General features: G+C 61.3%; 1 protein-coding gene across 1 annotated transcript in view; it reads right to left on the reverse strand.

The window, feature by feature from the left end:
* Positions 1-614: 614 nt before the first annotated feature.
* Positions 615-20,174, reverse strand: part of PPP2R3B (protein phosphatase 2 regulatory subunit B''beta) — a 95,679-nt gene continuing 76,119 nt past the window's right edge. The window contains exons 3-13 of the mRNA XM_065901005.1: positions 13,680-13,783; positions 13,339-13,441; positions 12,512-12,586; positions 10,871-10,957; positions 9,557-9,713; positions 5,892-5,940; positions 5,290-5,379; positions 4,761-4,936; positions 3,997-4,115; positions 3,802-3,908; positions 615-765 (exon numbers count right to left, since the gene is read on the reverse strand). Of these exons, the coding sequence (XP_065757077.1) occupies positions 615-765; positions 3,802-3,908; positions 3,997-4,115; positions 4,761-4,936; positions 5,290-5,379; positions 5,892-5,940; positions 9,557-9,713; positions 10,871-10,957; positions 12,512-12,586; positions 13,339-13,441; positions 13,680-13,783 (1,218 nt within the window). The remainder of the gene's footprint in view (positions 766-3,801; positions 3,909-3,996; positions 4,116-4,760; positions 4,937-5,289; positions 5,380-5,891; positions 5,941-9,556; positions 9,714-10,870; positions 10,958-12,511; positions 12,587-13,338; positions 13,442-13,679; positions 13,784-20,174) is intronic.

Consider the following 20,174-nt stretch of genomic DNA (forward strand, 5'->3'; position numbering starts at 1 on the left):
TGAAAATCTTTAAATTCTTTATTTGAAAATACAAACGTGATCTCATAAAACGTTTTTAAACTGCTCTGCACGGCAAATAAAACTCAACTTTACATATGCTGTACATTTACACAAAAACAATAAAAGATATGCTGATGTGGGCGCTCCCTCTGGGGGAGAAGCTGCGGCCGGGACAGTGGCCCCTGCGGGGGCGCCCACGGGATGGAGGCGCAGGGGCTCCTGGAATGTTCCTGACGACCACACCCCTCCCCGAAGTCAGCGCACATCCACGACCGACCGCAGGCGGATCTTCTGGGGCGGCGCCTGGTTGCCGCTCAGCCAGACGGCGCGAGCCTGCAAACACCTATACTTGGAAGCTGGACAGTGGGGCCAAGGTCACCCTGACCGCTGGGGACGCTGGGGCGCGTGTGCCTGGGGCTCTCGCACGCGCGTCAGCTCCTCCAGGGCGGGTGGGGACCCGCCTCAGTGACCGTGACCATCTCTGGCCAGCTTCTGTGCTGAATAAATAAGGTCTCTCCATACAAACGCACTTCACTTTCTGTAAAAGGGCTCAACAAGCACACAGTTCTGTTCCTGAGGCAGAGGCCGCGTTCACGCCCCACAGAGGCCACAGGTCACGAGGGCGGCAGGTCGTCACCCCCGTGCTCGTACTCATATAGCTCGACGGCGCCCAGGCCGGTTGGCGCCTCGAAGAAGGGCCTCTGGGCCAGCGGAGACCGCAGCGCGCTCAGCTTCTGGTCCACGGGGCTGAGCTCCGCCTCATACCTGCAGGGAGGGGCTTGGTGAGGATGCGGGCGGGCGCGCGCCCCACCTGTGCTCCCCTGCGGCCAGAGGTGCTTCTGGCAGCCCCCCGACGCGTGAGCGCAGGACTGCCATGCCGACGGCCTCCTTGCTGAGTCCTGCCCGCGGGGAAAACAGGCACATCCTCCACCCAAACTCCTCCAGAGGGTGGGTGGAGGCACCCTCACTGCTGCAGGAGGCTGTGACCCCGATTCCAGGATGGTTGCCAGGAGGCCAGCGTGACCCCGGTGCCAAAGCAGGGCACAGTGTCACAAGACAGTGCAAGTAATCTCTGAAGCACAGTCCAAGGACAAACGGGAAGCCCGCGAACCGCGACCAGGTTTCTCACGGGAAGCCAAGGCCGGTTCAACCACAAGAACCTCGCCGTATCTGTATCGGCAGCCGACAGGCGAGGAGCCATCTGGCCAAGGCACCTGACAAAGTGTCAGAGTCTCTGCGGACGGCAGTGAAGCGGGGTGTCCGCAGGCTGGGGAAGCACGTGGGCGGAAACATCCCACAGCAGCGTCACGCTTCCCGGACAGCGGGGGACTCCACACCTGACGTGGGATCAAGGCCAGGCCGTCTCCCATCACCACTTTCATCCAGCATCGTGCTGGGTGGTGGAGGAACCACAACAAGGTGAATAAACCGTATTTCTCTACATCACCAGTGAACTGCTGGGATGGAGACTTTAGTAGGACCTTTTCAACACCAAAAACGATGACGTACTCAAGTACAAATCTCACAAAATACGTGTAAGATCCATACACTGAAAATTACAAGACACTGGCAGGAGAAATCAGAGACCGAAATAAACGGAAACAGTGCTTTGTGGATCAGGAAGCTCGACGTCACTAAGGTGTCACTGTACCCAGAGCGCTCGTTCCTTCCTCAGAGTCTCAGCTTAATATTGTGTAGAGACAAGCTTGTTCGTAAACGTCCACATCAAAACAAAGGAGCCAACACCACGCTGAAGGATGCAGGGTCTCACCACGCAGAGGCCGGGTTACCTCGGAGCTGCAGGAAGCACAGCCAGGGGGTGGGGCGGCAAGAGGCCAGCCACACCGGTCGCGGGACAGACGGTCCCGAGACCAACTCACAGGTGGTCACCCGGTCACGGTGCCAAGTCTCACCATGTAGAGACCCGGCTCAGCCCAGTAAACGTTCCCCAGGCTCTCCTCGGACAGTCAGGCCTACTCTATATGATTCACACAGAAGCCAGAGCAACTGGAGTGACCCAGACGATTCTGGGCAAGACGAGAGTCGGAGGCCTCGCTACGTGAGTCCACTGCCCCCACCCCGAGGCCACGGCAGGCGAGACGGCGTTGCACTGGTGGCTGGACAGATGAGCGTCAGCAGAACCGAAGGAGCTCACAGACAGACCCCACAGACACGGTCAACTGATTCTCCACAGAGATGCTGACCTGGGGGTCTTGCGTTACACTGGACATCCAGGTGCATAAAGAAATGACCTGGACCAGACCCCATGCCCCGCAGGGGAGGCCACTCAGAGCAGATCACAGACCCAGCGGAAAGCGGAAAACGCTGAAACTTCCAGAAGGGTCTCTGTGGCTTTGGATTAGGCAATCCTTTCTTACACGTGACACCAAAGCCCAGCCCATAAAGACAAAGTGACAAATGGCAGTTCATCAAAGTTCACAGCGTCTCCTCCGTGATACACAAGGTTAGGAGAAGGAGGAGATACACCACAAACCGCTAGGAAATACAAGTCCCCTCCCTCCTGAAGGACTTGTATCCAGAAGGTAAAGGACCCCTGAGACTCGATCAGAAGGAAACAAGTCACCCACGATGGGGAACAGACACAAGACACAGCCGTTCACCAGAAAAGGGCAACAAGGACACGAACAGCTGAAGCCGGGGTGCAATCCTGCTGCACACGTCCGAGTGGCTACAATTTAAAAAACAAGCCAACCGTAACCACGGCAGAGCCGGCGAGGCTGTGCAGCCGCGGGAACGCACGCCCAACGCTGGCGGGGACGCAAAGTGGCGGGGACGCAAAGTGGCGCAGCCACGTGGGAAGATGGGTGGGCAGCTCGTGGAGGTAAAGGTGCGTCTGTCTACCAGGTGACCCAGAACCCCCCGCCCAGGTTCTGAGCCAGGAGACGAGCGCTTACAGCCCCACAAATCCAGCTTGCACAGCTCGACACCAGGGCCGGCCACACATGCCCAGGCCCGAAGCAACGGACACCAGCAAGCCAATGTCCGTCGCTGGTGAGGACGCGGCCAGGTGTGAAGGGGCCCAGCTCCTGACGCGCCCAGGGACCCGCGGGGCTCTCAGAGGCCTCGTGCTGAGAGCAAAGGCGGGCATGCAGGGGCTGTGGGGTTCCACCTCTGTGACCTTCTGGAGAAGGCCAAACACCTGGACCAAAGACAAGGCCTAAGCGTGGGTGGGATCTGGGGTGACGGGCGTGCTCACCCTCCTGCCCACTCGGAACCCCCTCAGGATGGTTCCCTGGGCAGGCAGAGCTGCTGTCAGCAAACTGAATCCCCCCCTCAGAGGCGGAGGGTGACCCTCAGGCCCTGGGCTCCACTGCCACCCCGTGCACCACAAGAGCAGCCGTGCCAACCCCGGCCCCGGTGCCGAGCAGCCCCGTCAGGGGAAGAGGCAGGTCGGGAGGCTCTGGGCGGGGGTCCGAGCCCGCCAGGGACCCAGGCATGAACACCGGACCCCAACACTCCTCTACCGCAAGGCTGCTTTCAAGCCTGAGGACCAAGGCCCTGGGGGAGACGCCCAGTCCCCAGCCCCGCTCCCCTCAGCTGTCCACACCCGTCAGCCACGGGGGAGGAGGGACATTGTCGGTAGACGTGCCCACTGAGCTACAGCCATGCTCCCCGACGGAAGACTCCACGAGGGTCTGCCGTGCCGGCTCCCCCGGCCACCCCTCCGCAGGGGTGGGGTCTGCGGCCTCAGGCCTCGGGCGGTGACATGGGGCAAGTGTCCCCGTGCCCCCCAGCGGGCCATCCCCGCGTCCCGGGCCCCTATGCCCGCCGCACCCTTACCCGTCCTCCCAGGGCTCCCCCATGGCCTCCTCAGCCACCAGGATGTCGTACTCCTCAGCGGCGTACCTCTCCCAGTCAGACAGCTCGGGGCCCTCGCTCTCGCTCTCCTGCGGGAAGCATGCACGTCATGTCACACGGGGTGGGGGGGGACCCAGAGGTGCCCCCCTGCGCCCCCTCCACGCCCCCCCCACTCACCCTGAACAGGGAGATCTGCTCTCTCTGCTCGTGGTCCAGGTACTTCTCGATGTTGAAGAAGGTGTCGAAGAAGACACTGGCCAGCTTGCACCTCTTCAGGTCGTGAAGCGTGATCCTCCCTGCGGGCGAGGGCGGCACGTGAGCACACGCGGCTCCCACGCACGCCCAGGAGCCACGTCACCTCCGTGCGTGCGTGCGTGCGTAACGACACGCCTTAGGACACGGCACCCCCTGCCGCGAACCAGGCCACGAGTGTGGGCAGAAGCCCGGGGGGTGGAAGGGGTTGGGAGACAGGGCCCAACACAGCGAGGGCCACCCACCAGTCACCTGAGGGCGGGACCCAAGCTGCCCTGGACCCGCGGACACGGGGTAGGAACCCGCAGCCAGGGCAGGAAGGCCCAGGCCACCATGGCCCCCGGTGACGACACCTGAGACCAGGGTCCAGGACACGGACGCACGACACCGACTAAGGCGGGTGGGTTCGGGCAGACCCTCCCTTTGACCCTGGAAGGTGTCCTGAGCGCCCCCGGACAGACGCACCTGGTGGGCTCCCGGCTCCCACACCCACCAAACACACCCCGGGGGCCCCAGCACAGGCCCTCTGAAGTGCCCACACCAGGGGCCCCGGGCTTGGTCTCCCCACGTGGGCCCTGAAGGAGCACAGGCACAGGGCCACGGGGTTGGGGGACCACCTGCCCAACCCCCAAGGACCCACTCCCCCTGGGTGTCCCTGTGTCACTGGGGGACCCGCCCCCCGGCATCACCTTCGCTCTGGGGCTTCACCAGGTCCAGCATCTGGCACAGGCAGTCCTCAAAGGGCAGGGCCTCAATGGCCATGCTGTCCAGCCGGCGGCACTGCTCCTCATAGAAGTACTCCAGCTCGAACATGGACAGCACCCCGTCCCCATCCAGGTCCATGCAGCGGAACCAGTACTCAATGCTGTGACACCGGGCCATGGTCAGCATGGCCGCCCAGGACGGACCCCACCACCCAGAGACCCCTCCCCCAGTGCGAGCCCCATGTGGGACAGACGCCACCCCCCGGGGACCCCTCCCCCAGTGCGAGCCCCGCCTGGGACAGGCGCCACCACCCGGGGACCCCTCCCTCAGTGTGAGCCCCGCCTGGGACAGACGCCACCACCTGGGGACCCCTCCCCCAGTGCGAGCCCCGCCTGTGTCTGACCTTGCCCAGGTGGATCACGGAGCGGGGGCGCCCTCACTCAGGGGTGACCAGTAGCCCCTGCTTCTAAGTGTTCTAGCAAGTGGAGCAGAGGACAGCCGCCAGACACTCACCTGGTCGGGGTTTTCTTGTCTTCCTCGGAGATCAAGAACCAGACAAAGTCAGCGTAGCTTATTTTTCCTTCTTTCTGCACTTTTTTCCCTCTGGATTCAGGGCCGAATCGAGAGACAAAGACTGCGTCAGGGAGAAGCAACCTGAGGAGGGGTCCCCGCCCACCTCCCCCGGGGAGTGGGGAACCCTGCGTCTGGCCCAGTCCTGTACCCTTGGTTCCTACTTGGGACAAGGCCTGAGAAAGACCATGTGACCCGGAGGAGGGTCCCTGGGGCCCAGCTCCGGCAGGGGCAGCCGCCATGGTCACGGCCGCAAGTGCAGGGGCCTGTGTCCCCCGACTCACGACCTCGTGGCAAAGGCGTGTATGTGTCCCAAGCTACGACCCCGTGTGACAATGGCGTGCCCCTTACATGTGACTTGACTCGTGACCTCGTGTGACAAAGGTGTGTACGCGTGTCCCTAACCCACGACCTCACGTGACGATGGCACGCACTCCCAGAGCACGGCCACCTCACATCAGGAGCAAACGAGTCAGGCGCGAACGCGCGTGCGGAACGTCAGCCCAAACACTGACGAGACCAGCTAGCTGAGCAGCGGGACTCACCGCGTCACGGCTCCTGAGAAGATCCTCTCAATCATCTTGGTGGATATGGCTGCAAAAGAGGAAGCAGGCCGTGAGCCCCGCACGCTGCTCCCGGCCCAACGTCGCAGCCTTGCAGGCGGCTGGGCGGGCTCAGGTCTGAATGCTGAGACCCAAGCCCAGTCAGGCGGAACCCTCGGGACCCAATCTCCTGCTCCTGGCCTCCCTCGGGCGCTGCCCGGCATGTTCCAGTCCAGGACCTGAGCCCAGAGCAAAGCGAGAGCGAAGAGCTGGCCCAGGGGCCCCAAGACAGAGCGGGACGGTAAAGACAGGACACACACGTCTGCCCTTTCAGAGGCTCTGCCTCCAAACACTCAGGTTGCTGTGATCAGCACACAAATGCATCCAACCCCCAGGCAACTAAGAGGATAAAAGAGTGAAAGACACCAAATTACTCGGCGGGGGCTGCCATAATGACGGGGCAGCTTCAACAGCACACGTTATTTCTCCCCCAGTCCCGGAGGCTGGAGTCTGAGATCCAAGGGTCAGCAGGGCTGGTCCCTCCCGAGGCCTCTCCCCTGGGCGTGTAGATGGCCATCTCCTCCCTGGGTCCTCACAGGGTCGTCCCTCTGCGTGTGTCTTGATCTCCTCTTCTTATAAGGACACCAGTGCTATGGGATCAGGACCCACCCTAGTGACCTCATTGTACCTTCGTCCCCTCTTTAAAGACCCCATGTCCAAAGCCAGTCACATCCTGAGGTACCGGGGGTCAGGGCTTCATCGTGTAAATTTTGGGGACACTTTTCAGCCCATACCCAAGACCTATAACCACAAAAATGGAGAAATACAGACAAAGTATCTTTTCCCCCAAGTCATCCTGCCTCAATGAAAGTCACCTCTAATGGGAAATGACTGGATGGTGTCAGAGGCTGAACAGAGTTTCTCAGAAAGACATGTCCACGTCCTCACTCCTGGGCTGTGAACGGGACCTTATATGGAAACAGGGTCTCTGCAGATGTGACACAGTGAAGGGTCTGAGATGAGGTCCTCCTGGATGAGGGTGGCCCTACATCCAATGACAGGGTCCTTCTAAGAGACAGAAGAGGAGAGACCCAGACACAGAGGAGAAGCCCCGAGAAGACAGAGGCAGAGACGGGAGGGATGCGGCCACGAGCCCAGGGACGCCTGGAGCCCCCAGAAGCTGGAAGAGGCGGGAAGGACCCTCCCCTGGAGCCTCCGGAGGGAGCTCAGCCCTGGGACACCCTGACTTCAGACATCTGGTCCCCAGGGCTGGGGGAGGATGGATTTTAAGCCCCTGATTTGCAGTCATCCGCTACAGCCGCCTCAGGAAGCCCCTCCTGGATGACAGTCCTTCATAAATGCGTTGATTTTGGACCTCTGGCCTCAACTGGGAGGATAATTTCCTGTTCTTTGAGGGTCCGCCCCCACCCCCCGCCTGCCATGACGAGAGCCCCAGGGAACTGGACAGCTGACTCAGACTCACTGCCACGACCGGCAATCTGAGAACAGAACCTGCTCGTCCGTGGGACACGGGAAAGGTCAGCTCTGCCCCTCTGCCTGTTCCTTCCCATGACGTAAGGAGGAGCCCTGCCACCTCTTGTGCAGGACCTGGTAGGTTAGGAAGCGGCAGAGGGAAGGGGAGGGACGCATCACGGCGCTCACGTCCACAGCTGGGGGGCTGTGCCCGAAGCCACCCAGTGTCCTGTGCTGGCCGCAAGACCACGGTCCCCACAGTCAGTCGTGTCTCGAGGCCACACACCACCAGCCTTGCCTGGTGACAAAGCCCTAACACCAGCCCCACGAGATGCCCTGACGTGAGACCTCGACGGGGTGGACACAGGGATGTGGGCACCAGGAGAGAGTCGTGGGGACGGGCGGGGACAGGTGACCCCCGATCTGGGGAACCACGTGCCAGCCACCACGGGTCTGCGCCTGGAGCTATTCCCGAGAGCACAGAGGCAGTTGGAGTTGAGACCAGGCGTCGAATTTAGGGACGGAGTTGAGAGAGACCCACGTCCGCTCAGACGTCCACATGCCAGCGTTCACGGCACCCTCGCGAGGCCAGTCAGAGAGATACAGCAAGCAGACGGTGCCCCGGGGAGCTCACGTCAGGGGACCGTCCGGGTCCCGTTGACCAAAGACAAAACATACGCCCAGAGGATTCAGAAATTCGGTCATGCGTGTGGGTACGTGAAAAATCCGTTATGTGAAAACGTGCAGTCTTAAGAAAACTGTTTCTAAAACTAAGAACCCGCGGCGCACTTAAATTCTGGTCCACTCTGCACCCTGAACATGTGATTTCTTGTCACGGGAGGTGGGAGATGATCATTTTCTCTTATCACAGAAGCATTTACACTGGATCCCCCCGCTGCTCCTGAGCTGTGCGGAGGCCAGAGTTCATCATTTCAGGCCTCTCTGCGACAAGAACGCACGGAAGCTCAGCCAAACCCAGAAGCCAGAAGTGAAATCTCTCAGGGAACCGCGTCTCTGCTCCGCCGTTCCCTCCCCTCAGGACGACTCCTGGGGCCACCGCCGCCGTCCGACCCGACGTGGCCCCAGAGGCCCCGAGCTGGAATTTGGCCTTGGGACGGTGCCCCGAGCCGCCCACACAGACAGAGCACCGTCCACTCCGCGGTAGCCGCTCGAGGCTCCGACACAGAGCAGGAAGCCGTGGGAGGAGGGAGGGAGGGAGGGGAACGCTGCCCCACCTGCAGAACAGGTGTTTGCTCAGCTACGGCAACAGGTGCTGGGAGCTCAGGGCGGCACCCAGACTGGCCCACACTGGGGCTCATCAGGAGACCTGGCGTGAAATGACGGGTGGGGTGGCCCCCAAATACCTGAGGACAAATGGAGGGGAGGTGGGGCGGGGAGAGTGGGGGGATGGACGGATGTGGCCTGTGTGTGGCAGCCACTACCTCTGCTCAGGACGGGGCTCCACGCCCCCCAGAGAGCGCCTCCACCAACGGCAGGACCTGTGCGTCCTGGTCCCCGCAGGTCCCGTGCCGTGTCCCATGCCCGCCCCATTCCCCATGCGTCCTGTACTGTGTCCCGTGTCTGTCCCGATTCCCGTGTGTCCCGTGCTGTGTCCCGTGTCTGTCCCGTTCCCATGTGTCCCACGCTGTGTCCGGTGTCTGTCCCGGTCCCCAGGATCCTGTGCCATGTCCCGTGTCCGCCCCGGTCCCCATGCGTCCTGTGCTGTGTCCCGTGTCCGCCCGGTCCCCATGCGTCCTGTGCCGTGTCCCGTGTCTGCCCCAGTCCCCACGCGTCCTGAACCATGTTCCGTGTCCGCCCTGGTCCCCAGCGTCCTGTACCGTGTCCCATGTCCGCCCTGGTCCCCAGGGTCCTATACTGTGTCCCGGGTCCACCCTGGTCCCCACGTGTCCTGTACTGTGTCCTCCCCAGTCCCCACGCATCCTGTGCCATGTCCCGTGTCCTCCCCGTTCCCCACGCATCCTGTACTGTGTCCCGTGTCCGCCCTGGTCCCCAGGGTCCTGTGCTGTGTCCCTGTCTCCTGTGTGTCCTGTAGGAGGAGACCAGAGGCAGGACAAGGTTCAGGCCTCAAGGGTCAGGGGAGGCAGCCACACTGGTCTCCCTGGAGACGCAGGGGCCCGGCAGGGCAGCGCCCGCCCCAGTGCTGTGTCCCCGCCGCCTGCAGGCCGCGTCCTCACCATGGTCATTGTGCCGGGCCAGGTCCTGCGCGTCAATGAACAGGTCGTGGTCCGTGTCCAGCTCCCAGAACTTGCAGTAGATGACGTAGAAGTGCTCGTAGGAGAAGAACTCCGTCAGCTGGTTGATGTCCACCTCGTCTTCCAGGAGCGCCACGTTCTGCCAGGACACACCCAGAAAACCGCTGTCAGGAACCTCCGGCTGCAGCGTGGAGACGGGCCTCCCGCAGGAGGGACATGCCCCAGGAGTCCCACGTCGTGAGGGCGGAGGGTCAGAGCTGGTGGAGGCCTGCTTGATGGCTGGGAGCCCAGCACCCAGGTCGGGGTGCGCCCGGTCAGGTCTGTGAGACTGCAGCACAGAGCAGCCCAAGCACGTACGCCCTCGTGGCCGGGGGCTCCTGACGCGAGCGGGTCAGCCCCGCCCTTGTTGACACGCACACGTCCACAGAACCCGGGTGCACCGGGGCGGGGCCGTGCCTCCGGGATGGATGAGGGGAAAGGAAGGGTACAAGACGAACGGAAGAAGAAAACCGGTGGGCGGGTGGATAAATGAAAGGCAGGAAAATGAATGGATGATGGACGAGTTGGGGGATGAGGGATGGATGACAGGTGGGTGGGGTGATGATGACAGGTAGGCAGATGAATGGGGTGACCGCTGAGAAGCTGGGTGCCGGATGGAGGGAGGGAGGGAGGGAGGGGGGAGTGAGGAGGAGGGGGGTGGGGAGGAATGGAGGGTGGGAGGGTGGACAGATGGATGACCTAGGAGTTGGTGTAGCGATGGGTTATTGGTGGGGGGTGGAGGGATGAATGAGAGCATGGGTAAACGAAGAAGTGGATGATGGGTGGGGGATGGATGCAGGCACAGGTGGTAGGTTGCTGGAGGAATGGGTAACGGCCAGGTAGATGGACAAGAAGGTGGACGACGGGTGGGTGGACTGGGTGGGAGAAACAGGTGATGCGTCAGTCGATGGAGGGACGGGTGACAGGCTGGTGGGTGCAGGGAGAGACGACGGGTGGGCGGAGGGGTGGGTGGACCGACGGATGACGTGTACGTGGGTAAAGATGCACTGCTGGCGTATGGGTTGAGAAATGGATGACGCCGGAGAAGGGAGGGAGGGAGGCGGGGTGGGGTAACGAGGACGAGGACGGCTGGGTAGACGCGTGCGCTGACGGCTGACAGGCTGGTGGAGGGATGGGGGATCGATGCTGGCCAGGTGCAGGGATGGGTGGATGGGTCGCGGTGGAACCTGGGGAGGACGGATGAGTGGGCGGGGGCATGCAGAAGGCCCTGTGTCCCCTCGGCCAGCCGCCACCCACCTGCAGGAACGTGCTCCTCCGGAGCTCTGCGCACGTGATCCTCCCGGACCAGGACCTGTTGACCGTGTAGAAGATCCTCTGTATGACCTGTAGGAGGAGGCCCGTCGGCTGAGCACTGGGACGTGGGGGGCTGGGGGCCCTGCACGTGACTGTGCAGCAACCCCACGTGTGGTGCTGCAGGAACCCAGCCTGGGACCTCGCCTACGAGCTCCTGCCTGGCCTCGCCAGGAGTTCCGCACCCTGGGCCGCAGGGCCCCGTGTCGCCAGCAGAGGGCGACCGCCCCGCACGTCAGCAGACGGGGGTGGGGCTGTGGGGGGGTGGGGGTGGGGGGGTGGGGGTGGGGGTGGGAAGCAGCCCCGCCTCCAGCTGCAGGGAGGACACAGGTGGCAGGAGAAGCGGACCTGCTGCCACATGCGGGGGGATGTCCGGGTGAGACGGCCGCACCTGAGCTGGGACGGCGCGGGCACGCAGTTCCTGCGTGGCTGGGAGCCCTTATTACACTGCGGGTGGTTTGAGAGACTGCCCCCAATGCTTCCGGGGACACTCAACTGACCACTGAATGAAAAGCGTTAACTTAAAGCCAGAGAGTGGCCCCTGCCCCCTGCACAGTGAGGCCCGCCTTGGCCACGGGGCTCAGCTCCGCTCCCGGGTGGGCATGTCCCCAACTGAGATACCCCTCACCTGTCCCAGGGCATCTGCTCACCTGTCCTCATCTGAGACGTCCCCTCGCCTGTCCCTGTCACGGGCTGTCCCCTCACCTGCCCTCCCGGGGCATCCCCGCCAACCTGTCCTCGTCCGAGACATCCCCTTCCCCCGTCCCTGCCGGAGGCTGTCCCCTCCCCCCGGACGTGCCCTGCCTTGTCTTGTCTGCGCAGGGAGGTCGGGGCATGGGAACGGAGCACCTGGCGCACAGCCCCGTTCACACGCAGCGCTCCCTGCCGCCGCTGGAATGAGGCAGGGCTCCGGGCACCGCTCCTCGGCGACGGGCCCGCAGGGCGACGAGGAGCGGTGAGGGGGTGGAGGGAGGCCTGGGGAACCGCGGGCACGCAGACTGCCACAAGCGTGCGCTCCGCGCCGCGCGACAAGCGTGCCCCTGGCCGGCGTGCCACGGGGCCGCCGCGCCGCCCACCTCCACCTAGAGCCGGAGGGCCGTCCTCCCCAGGTGACCTCTGACCAGGGCGGGGGCGGGGGATGGGCCATGGGGTCCTCGTGTCCCCAGGCCAGGCCGGCATCCCACCTGAAGCGCTCAGAGCGCCGTGCTCCAACTCGCTGGGCGTGCTCGCCTGGACCCGAGGAGACCCGGCCCTCAGGAGGAGGGGCCCGGGCGTCCTCTGAGGCCCCTCCTGCCCAGAGAGGGAGACCGCTGGGTCTCTGGACGTCCCCTCGCCTGCCCCGCCCGGTCGGACCCCGGGGCCTGCGGCCAGGACCACCCAGGCTCTCGCTGAGCGCGCCCAGCTGGGGACCCAGGTGGGACACACAGCCCTCCCCATGCCCGAGCCCCACTCCGGCCTCCTGGTGAGAAAGCGGGCCGTGAAGGGCCACGGGTGCGGGGCTGGGTGTCCGTTCCCTCACGGCGGGCCTGGAGCCCGGGCCTCAGGCGCCCACGGAAGCCCAGGGGCAGCAGCCGTGCTCGTACTCACCGTGGTGATGTAGCGGGAGTGGAACTCTGACGCTTCCTTCAGGAATGCCAAGCCCGGATGGGTGTTCACCACGTCCTGCACACGGGGGATGGGACACGGCCCTGGGATGTGCCGCCAGGCCCAGGGATAAGAACGCACGTGTCCACCAGCAACATCCAGGTTCACACATCCAGCCACAGAGCCGCTCACGCAGCATCACCCCACACACACGGTTACACGAAATCACATCAAATTAAAGGACCACACAGAATCATCTGGGCCGCGAGCTAAGGAAGCATGCCACCTCTCGCGGCCAAGGGTAATAATCTGACACGTGTAAATGTATAAAAGACCACCGTGGAAGTCCATCCCAGATTCTGAGAAAGAAAATTTGCGGTATCCTCACTTAACAGAGCACTGCAGTTCCAGGAGCCCTTTAAGTCACTTCTATTCAAATGGTTTTGGTAACTTCGGTTACTCCGTGTTCACGGGGAACACGCGGGTAATCGGGGACCACCTTCGATTCCCCTCTACAAGATGGAACATAGAGCGCTAAATATAACCGCGTTTACATGAACCAGAACGGCGTTTGGAAACGAGCATTCTGCAAACCGCGACCGGCTTCTCGTGGGCGGCCCGGCGCCCCGAAGGTGCTAACCCCTGTCCGGCTCCACGCTCCGCAGGTTCAGGTGTGGAGCTGTCCACACCGTCCTGCCTCTCACGCGGGTTTGGAGGGGCTGCATGGGGCCAGCTTCAGAGGAGCCCGCCCGCCCACCTCCGGGGTGTAGACACGGGCACGCCTGCGAGGAGGGGGCGAGGGCATGTGCAGCGGGGAGGCGGGGATGCACCTGCAAGAAGGGGATGAAGTCCTCCTGCGCCAGGGAGTTGCCGCCGGGGCTCACGAGCAGGTGGACGAACTTGGCCGCGTCATCGTGACAGCTCTGGAGCATCCTGGGCGACAGAGGGCACCCCAGCTGCACCCCATGCGCGGCCACAGGCCCCTCCCCAGACTCCGGGGCCAGGTGCTCCGTGAGGACGGGCACAGATGGATGGGGCCCCGCAAGGGACACGACGGCCGTGCCGGGCACCCCCGGACAGCCGTCTCAGTCCCTTACTGTCCCGGCCGCAGGAGCGCCGGCCAGTGGAGGCAGAGGCACGGCCGGACCACCACTCCCGCCCCGGGACTCACTTTCTCCACATGGCGACGAACTTGTGCACGGAGACGGAGCCCGTGCGCTCTCCACCGGCGCCGCAGAAGAGCGGCCCCTTCCAGTAGAGCGGGCAGCCGCAGGCCTGCGGGGGGAAGGGTGGGGGACGACACAGGGTTAGCGCGCCCTGGGCCCCCGGCTGCCCGAGCCTCCGAGGCGGCCGGGAGCGCACCGCGTGCACACAGCCCGACCGCGCAGCCCAGCGCCTGCGCCAGCCCCAGGGGCCTCCAGGGGAAGGGGCAGCCTCTCCCAGCCGACACTCTGGAGACGCTGACGGAAATGGCGCTCCCGAGCCTGGGGCACAGACCACCGCCCCAACTGGAGGTGTCACATCGGCAGCTGTACAGAGGCAACGAGCACATCCCCAGCCCTGGATGTGCAGCACCTCCGATAACGCGTCGGGACGGCGTAAACGACAGAGAATGTCAGGAGACACTCGGGGTGCGACAAGGACGAGGCTGTGACCCGGGCACATCTCAGGGGTCGAGGCGACCGCAGGGCTGGCGTCCACAGCTGTCAGCGCAGGTGCTGACCGGGAAGCAGGCGGAAAACCCACGCTCTGAGCTTCCCTCCCGAAAACACAGAAGAAGAAGGGCGGAAACAACAAAGGCTGAGAGAAGAGAAAAAGAGAGCAGGTACACGACAGAGAAAGTCAACAAGGCCGAGTCAGCTCTTCGGAAAGCTTTTAAGCAAGTAATCACCCCTCAGCAACACTCCTGGAGAAGCAGAAAAAGGAAACGCGCGCTCTGCACATCAGCGGTCACTGCAGAGCCCACCAGCGCTGGACAGACAGGCAGTGGACACTACCAACAACTGGAGGCCAGGAAACGTGACGACTGCAGGGCGGACTCCTTGACTAATGAACGTGTCTAACCAGAAGTGACAACGGACATCCAGACGGTTCTACATTTCAAGAGACCGAACCCGTGGCTTAAAACCTTCCCACTGAGAAAATCCCGGGCCCAGCTTTAGGGAAGAAATCACGTAGATGGTACCCACACTCTTCCAGAGAATGGAAACAAGGGACGTCTCCCAACTCCTGTTACGAGGCTGCACGTCCGGGACCCTGACACCTGTGAAGGGAGATCAGGCGCCCTCAGCTCCCAGGAACAGAGATGCCAACATCCCACACAAAGCCAGGCCGGCAAATTGAATCCAGCAGTGAAAAAAAAAGAAAAATCACAGTGAAACAAACAACAGGCCAGGAAACTTAAGAAGAAGAGGGAACACAGCACTGTAATCAGGGGTGTACACAGGAGCCCACGGCTCACATCTGCACGTGGAGATGTGCGCAGGCCGGCTCTGCCCTGAGCTGGAACGGACAGGATCCACCAGCAGAGATGGAGGAGGGGACGCTCCGGGCAGAGACAAAGGGGAAACTCTGGTAATGCAAAAATACGCGAAGGGAGGGAGAATTCCGAAAGGGTTACGAAATACCGAAATTACACTAAGTCCCCTACACACGAACGAGTTCCATTCCGAGAGCACGTTCCGAAGTCCCGTTCGTCGGTAAGTCCAACAGAGTCAGCCTAGGTACCCAAGTAACACAACCGGCTGCATAGTACTGTACTATACCTCCCATGCAAATGATACGTAAAAAAGAAACACAGAAGATGAAGAAGACATTTTTACAGTCCCTTGAAAAGTACAGCAGTCCAGTACAACAGCGGCACACAGGGGCTGGCATCGAGGGAGCAGGCAAGAAGAGTTACTGCCTGCAGGAGGGAGAGGAGGGGGGAGACGGTAGAGCTGAAGGGTCGTCAGTAGTACAAGGCGGAGGGTGAGCTGCAACGTCACTCTCACTCGTGCCTGACGCTGACAGTAAGCACGTTCGCATCTCTAAACGTTCTCAACTTGAAGGTGTGTACGTAGGGGACTTATTTGTAACAGAAAACCAGCAAAGCTGCGGGATCCCAGGACAATGTACAAAAATCAATTATATTTCCACACACTGGCCACAAGCAATTAGAAAATAAAAAATGTAACAGTGCCGTCTACGAACAGCATAAAAAACATGAACCTACAGGTAAACGTAACTGAAAGTGCGAGATCTCTACAAAGGGAACGAGAAAGCGTGGCTGGGAGAAATCAAAGACCCCCCAAATGGAGGGACAGACCATACAGATTCCTGGACTGGACACTTAATGCTGTTGACACATTTTTGACTGGAGACATTACAGGCACAGGCCTTAGTTTCTGCAAAAATCCCACGGTCAATAATGTGTTAAAATGTCAACTCTTCCCCAGACGACCCACAGATCCAACGCAAAGCCAATGCACACCCAGCAAGGTGTGTTTTGCAGAAATCAACCAGCTCATTCAAAGCCCACGTGCAAACGCACACGACTGTCAAGCCTTCCGTGCAGTCACAGCAGTGAGGCTGTGCATCAGGGCAAAGAGGAAGGGACCAGTTTAGGGTCAGATGCCCACGTCCACCCACCAACTCAGCACAGACAAAGCTGGCGGCAGCTCCGAGGGAACAATCGTCTCTACTGAGAGCCCAGCTGGTCGGCAGGCAACTCTACAAAACCATGAGGGAGGGATCCTGGCCCCAAGCGTGGACAGTGAAACTCCAGAAGGAAATGCAGGAGATCGTCCCGATGCTGGAGAAGCAAAGGTTCCCTAAACGTGACTCAAACACCAAAACTCTGAAAGAGAAGGTGGGTGAACTGAACCGCTTCCCCACCAGAACTCCAGGGCAGCCGTCGCTGAGAGCACAAAAACAAACGGCAGACCAGGAAAACGTTCACAGGGCATCATCCTGACAAAGCGGCCACACACAGACTGTAAACTAAGGCAGAGGTACAGGAAAAAAGGCAAAGGGCCCAAGAGAGCGACAGGCCCTGCAGGGAAAAGGGTGTGAACACGGCCAGGACTCCGGAGGGAGAGGCAGAGGAAAGGCGCAAACCGGATCCCCACAGAAGCCCACATGGGCCATGGCGCTCACAGGACCCGGCTCATGGGCATCGCCCGCGGGTCGGGGAGCTGCCGGCAGATGGTTTGGCAGGACGCGCCCCCTGACCCGAGCACTGGCCACGCACGCCCGTGGCCAGGAGCCGCCCTGGGGGAGACCACCGGAGTCCACTCCTGCCCATCGCGCCAGGCCTAGAACGTGCCGGCGCCTTACCCTTGGCGCCCCAGGAGGGAGCTGCCCAGCTGCGCGGGAGCCGTGCGTCTGGATGCTCTGTGGCTTCTCGCACACGCTGGGGCGGGGACCACGGGGCGAGGCTCGGGCACAGTGCGGGCTGAAAGGCCTCTACTCCATGCAGGTGGGCGTGCGTCCTGGGCGACGGGCAGCAGAGGCCTCCTGCCAGGGATGCTGGCGCCAGGGCCCCAAGGGGGCTGTGTGAGTCAGGGCGTGGAGGACACTGGCTGCTCCCCGGGGTGGGAGGGCGCAGGCGGCAGGGACAGGGGAGCCAGGGGCCTCGGGCATCTTGCCTGGGGTGCTCGTGCGGGCATGTGAGAGCTCGCTGGGCGGACTCGGGCGATGGCACTGTCCTGTCCCACGGCCGTGCGTCCGTCCACCGCACAGCAGGAGCTGTGCCCTTGCCCGTGGGGTGACGCCTGCATTCACGTCCCCAGAACGAGCGGTGCCTGCACTTCCAAGCCCACCCACCCCACAGGCAGCTGGAGAGTCCATCCTAACGCTTTCACTGTGACCTCCGTCCGCTACCTCTCAGGACCGTCTGCAAACATTCTAAGGGAACGGGAAACACCAACTCTGAAATCCAGAGGTACAAAGAAACGCGTTTAAAAGTATGGTAAAATGCCACCCTGAAGGGGAAAAACACATGGCAGGGTCAGGTTTTACAGGTCTGTAACGTCTATCTAGTGTACGTGACGGGAGACCTGGGCACACGCCGAGGCCCTCGTCACCCCGTCAGGAGCAGCCCTGCGGTGACCCCGATCCCCGCCCTCACGCCCCTTACGGCACCCCCCGACGCTGGCGCACACACAGAGCTCCCCGTCCGTCCACACAGCCTGTCCCGAGCACGGCAGCATCTGGCCGGGGCCTGGGGTCTGGCTGTGCTCACGGGGCACAGGGCATCTGACGTCCCCCGTGCAGGACTCTGTGGGCAGACCATGCGCAGGTGCGCGCTGGCCTTTGCCCGGTTCCCGGTCAGGCGCACCCTGGGGTCCCCTAAGGGAGGGAGCCCCAGAGCAGCTGTGCTCCCACCACGAACACCTGGTGCCAGGAGCGTCTTCTGCTCTGATATTTGGCCTCTGCCCCCGGCTCCTGACATGGAGCCCCCAAGTCCCTTGGAATCTCCTGGGGGGACGGGAGCCTGTTTGGTCGTGGATGGGGCTGTCCTTAAAGAGCCCACGCCATGGTTACTGAGCTAGAACTTTCAGCCCCCCGGCATTCTCTGCAGAGGGCGAGGGCAGAGGTGGAGAGAAGCCTCGATCATGCCCATGGGATGAAACCTCTGAAATATCCCCTAAGGGAGCGGGCTCAGGGGCCTTCCAAGTTAGGGAACAAATCCGCCGTACCAGGACAGAGATGTACCCCAACTCCATGGGGACAGACAGCTGCACTGGGGAGCCCCCGACGCGTCACCCTGATGCCTCTCCACCAGGCTGCTCACCTGTACCCCTCATCACACCCTTTATAAGGGGCCCTCTATAATGAACTGGTGTTTCCCTCTCCACCAGGCTGCTCACCTGTACCCCTCATCACACCCTTTATAAGGGGCCCTCTATAATGAACTGGTGTTTCCCTCTCCACCAGGCTGCTCACCTGTACCCCTCATCACACCCTTTATAAGGGGCCCTCTATAATGAACTGGTGTTTCCCTCTCCACCAGGCTGCTCACCTGTACCCCTCATCACACCCTTTATAAGGGGCCCTCTATAATGAACTGGTGTTTCCCTCTCCACCAGGCTGCTCACCTGTACCCATCATCATACCCTTTATAAGGGGCCCTCTATAATGAACTGGTGTTTCCCTCTCCACCAGGCTGCTCACCTGTACCCCTCATCACACCCTATATAAGGAGCCCTCTATAATGAACTGGTGTTTCCCTGATGCCTCTCCACCAGGCTGCTCACCTGTACCCCTCATCATACCCTTTATAAGGGGCCCTCTATAATGAACTGGTGTTTCCCTCTCCACCAGGCTGCTCACCTGTACCCCTCATCATACCGTTTATAAGGGGCCCTCTATAATGAACTGGTGTTTCCCTCTCCACCAGGCTGCTCACCTGTACCCCTCATCTCACCCTTTATAAGGGGCCCTCTATAATGAACTGGTGTTTCCCTCTCCACCGGGCTGCTCACCTGTACCCCTCATCATACCCTTTATAAGGGGCCCTCTATAATGAACTGGTGTTTCCCTCTCCACCAGGCTGCTCACCTGTACCCCTCATCACACCCTTTATAAGGGGCCCTCTATAATGACTTGGTGTTTCCCTGATGCCTCTCCACCAGGCTGCTCACCTGTACCCCTCATCATACCCTTTATAAGGGGCCCTCTATAATGAACTGGTGTTTCCCTCTCCACCAGGCTGCTCACCTGTACCCCTCATCACACCCTTTATAAGGGGCCCTCTATAATAAACTGGTGTTTCCCTCTCCACCAGGCTGCTCACCTGTACCCCTCATCACACCCTTTATAAGGGGCCCTCTATAATGAACTGGTGTTTCCCTCTCCACCAGGCTGCTCACCTGTACCCCTCATCACACCCTTTATAAGGAGCCCTCTATAATGAACTGGTGTTTCCCTCTCCACCAGGCTGCTCACCTGTACCCCTCATCATACCCTTTATAAGGGGCCCTCTATAATGAACTGGTGTTTCCCTCTCCACCAGGCTGCTCACCTGTACCCCTCATCACACCCTTTATAAGGGGCCCTCTATAATGAACTGGTGTTTCCCTCTCCACCGGGCTGCTCACCTGTACCCCTCATCACACCCTTTATGAGGGGCCCTCTATAATGAACTGGTGTTTCCCTCTCCACCAGGCTGCTCACCTGTACCCCTCATCACACCCTTTATAAGGGGCCCTCTATAATGAACTGGTGTTTCCCTCTCCACCAGGCTGCTCACCTTTACCCCTCATCACACCCTTTATAAGGGGCCCTCTATAATGAACTGGTGTTTCCCTCTCCACCAGGCTGCTCACCTGTACCCCTCATCATACCCTTTATAAGGGGCCCTCTATAATGACCTGGTGTTTGATGCCTCTCCACCAGGCTGCTCACCTGTACCCCTCATCACACCCTTTATAAGGGGCCCTCTATAATGAACTGGTGTTTCCCTGATGCCTCTCCACCAGGCTGCTCACCTGTACCCCTCATCACACCCTTTATAAGGGGCCCTCTATAATGAACTGGTGTTTCCCTGATGCCTCTCCACCAGGCTGCTCACCTGTACCCCTCATCACACCCTTTATAAGGGGCCCTCTATAATGAACTGGTGTTTCCCTCTCCACCAGGCTGCTCACCTGTACCCCTCATCACACCCTTTATAAGGCGACCT

Source organism: Phocoena phocoena, chromosome X, assembly GCF_963924675.1.
Source record: "Phocoena phocoena chromosome X, mPhoPho1.1, whole genome shotgun sequence".
Lineage (NCBI taxonomy): Eukaryota > Metazoa > Chordata > Mammalia > Artiodactyla > Phocoenidae > Phocoena > Phocoena phocoena.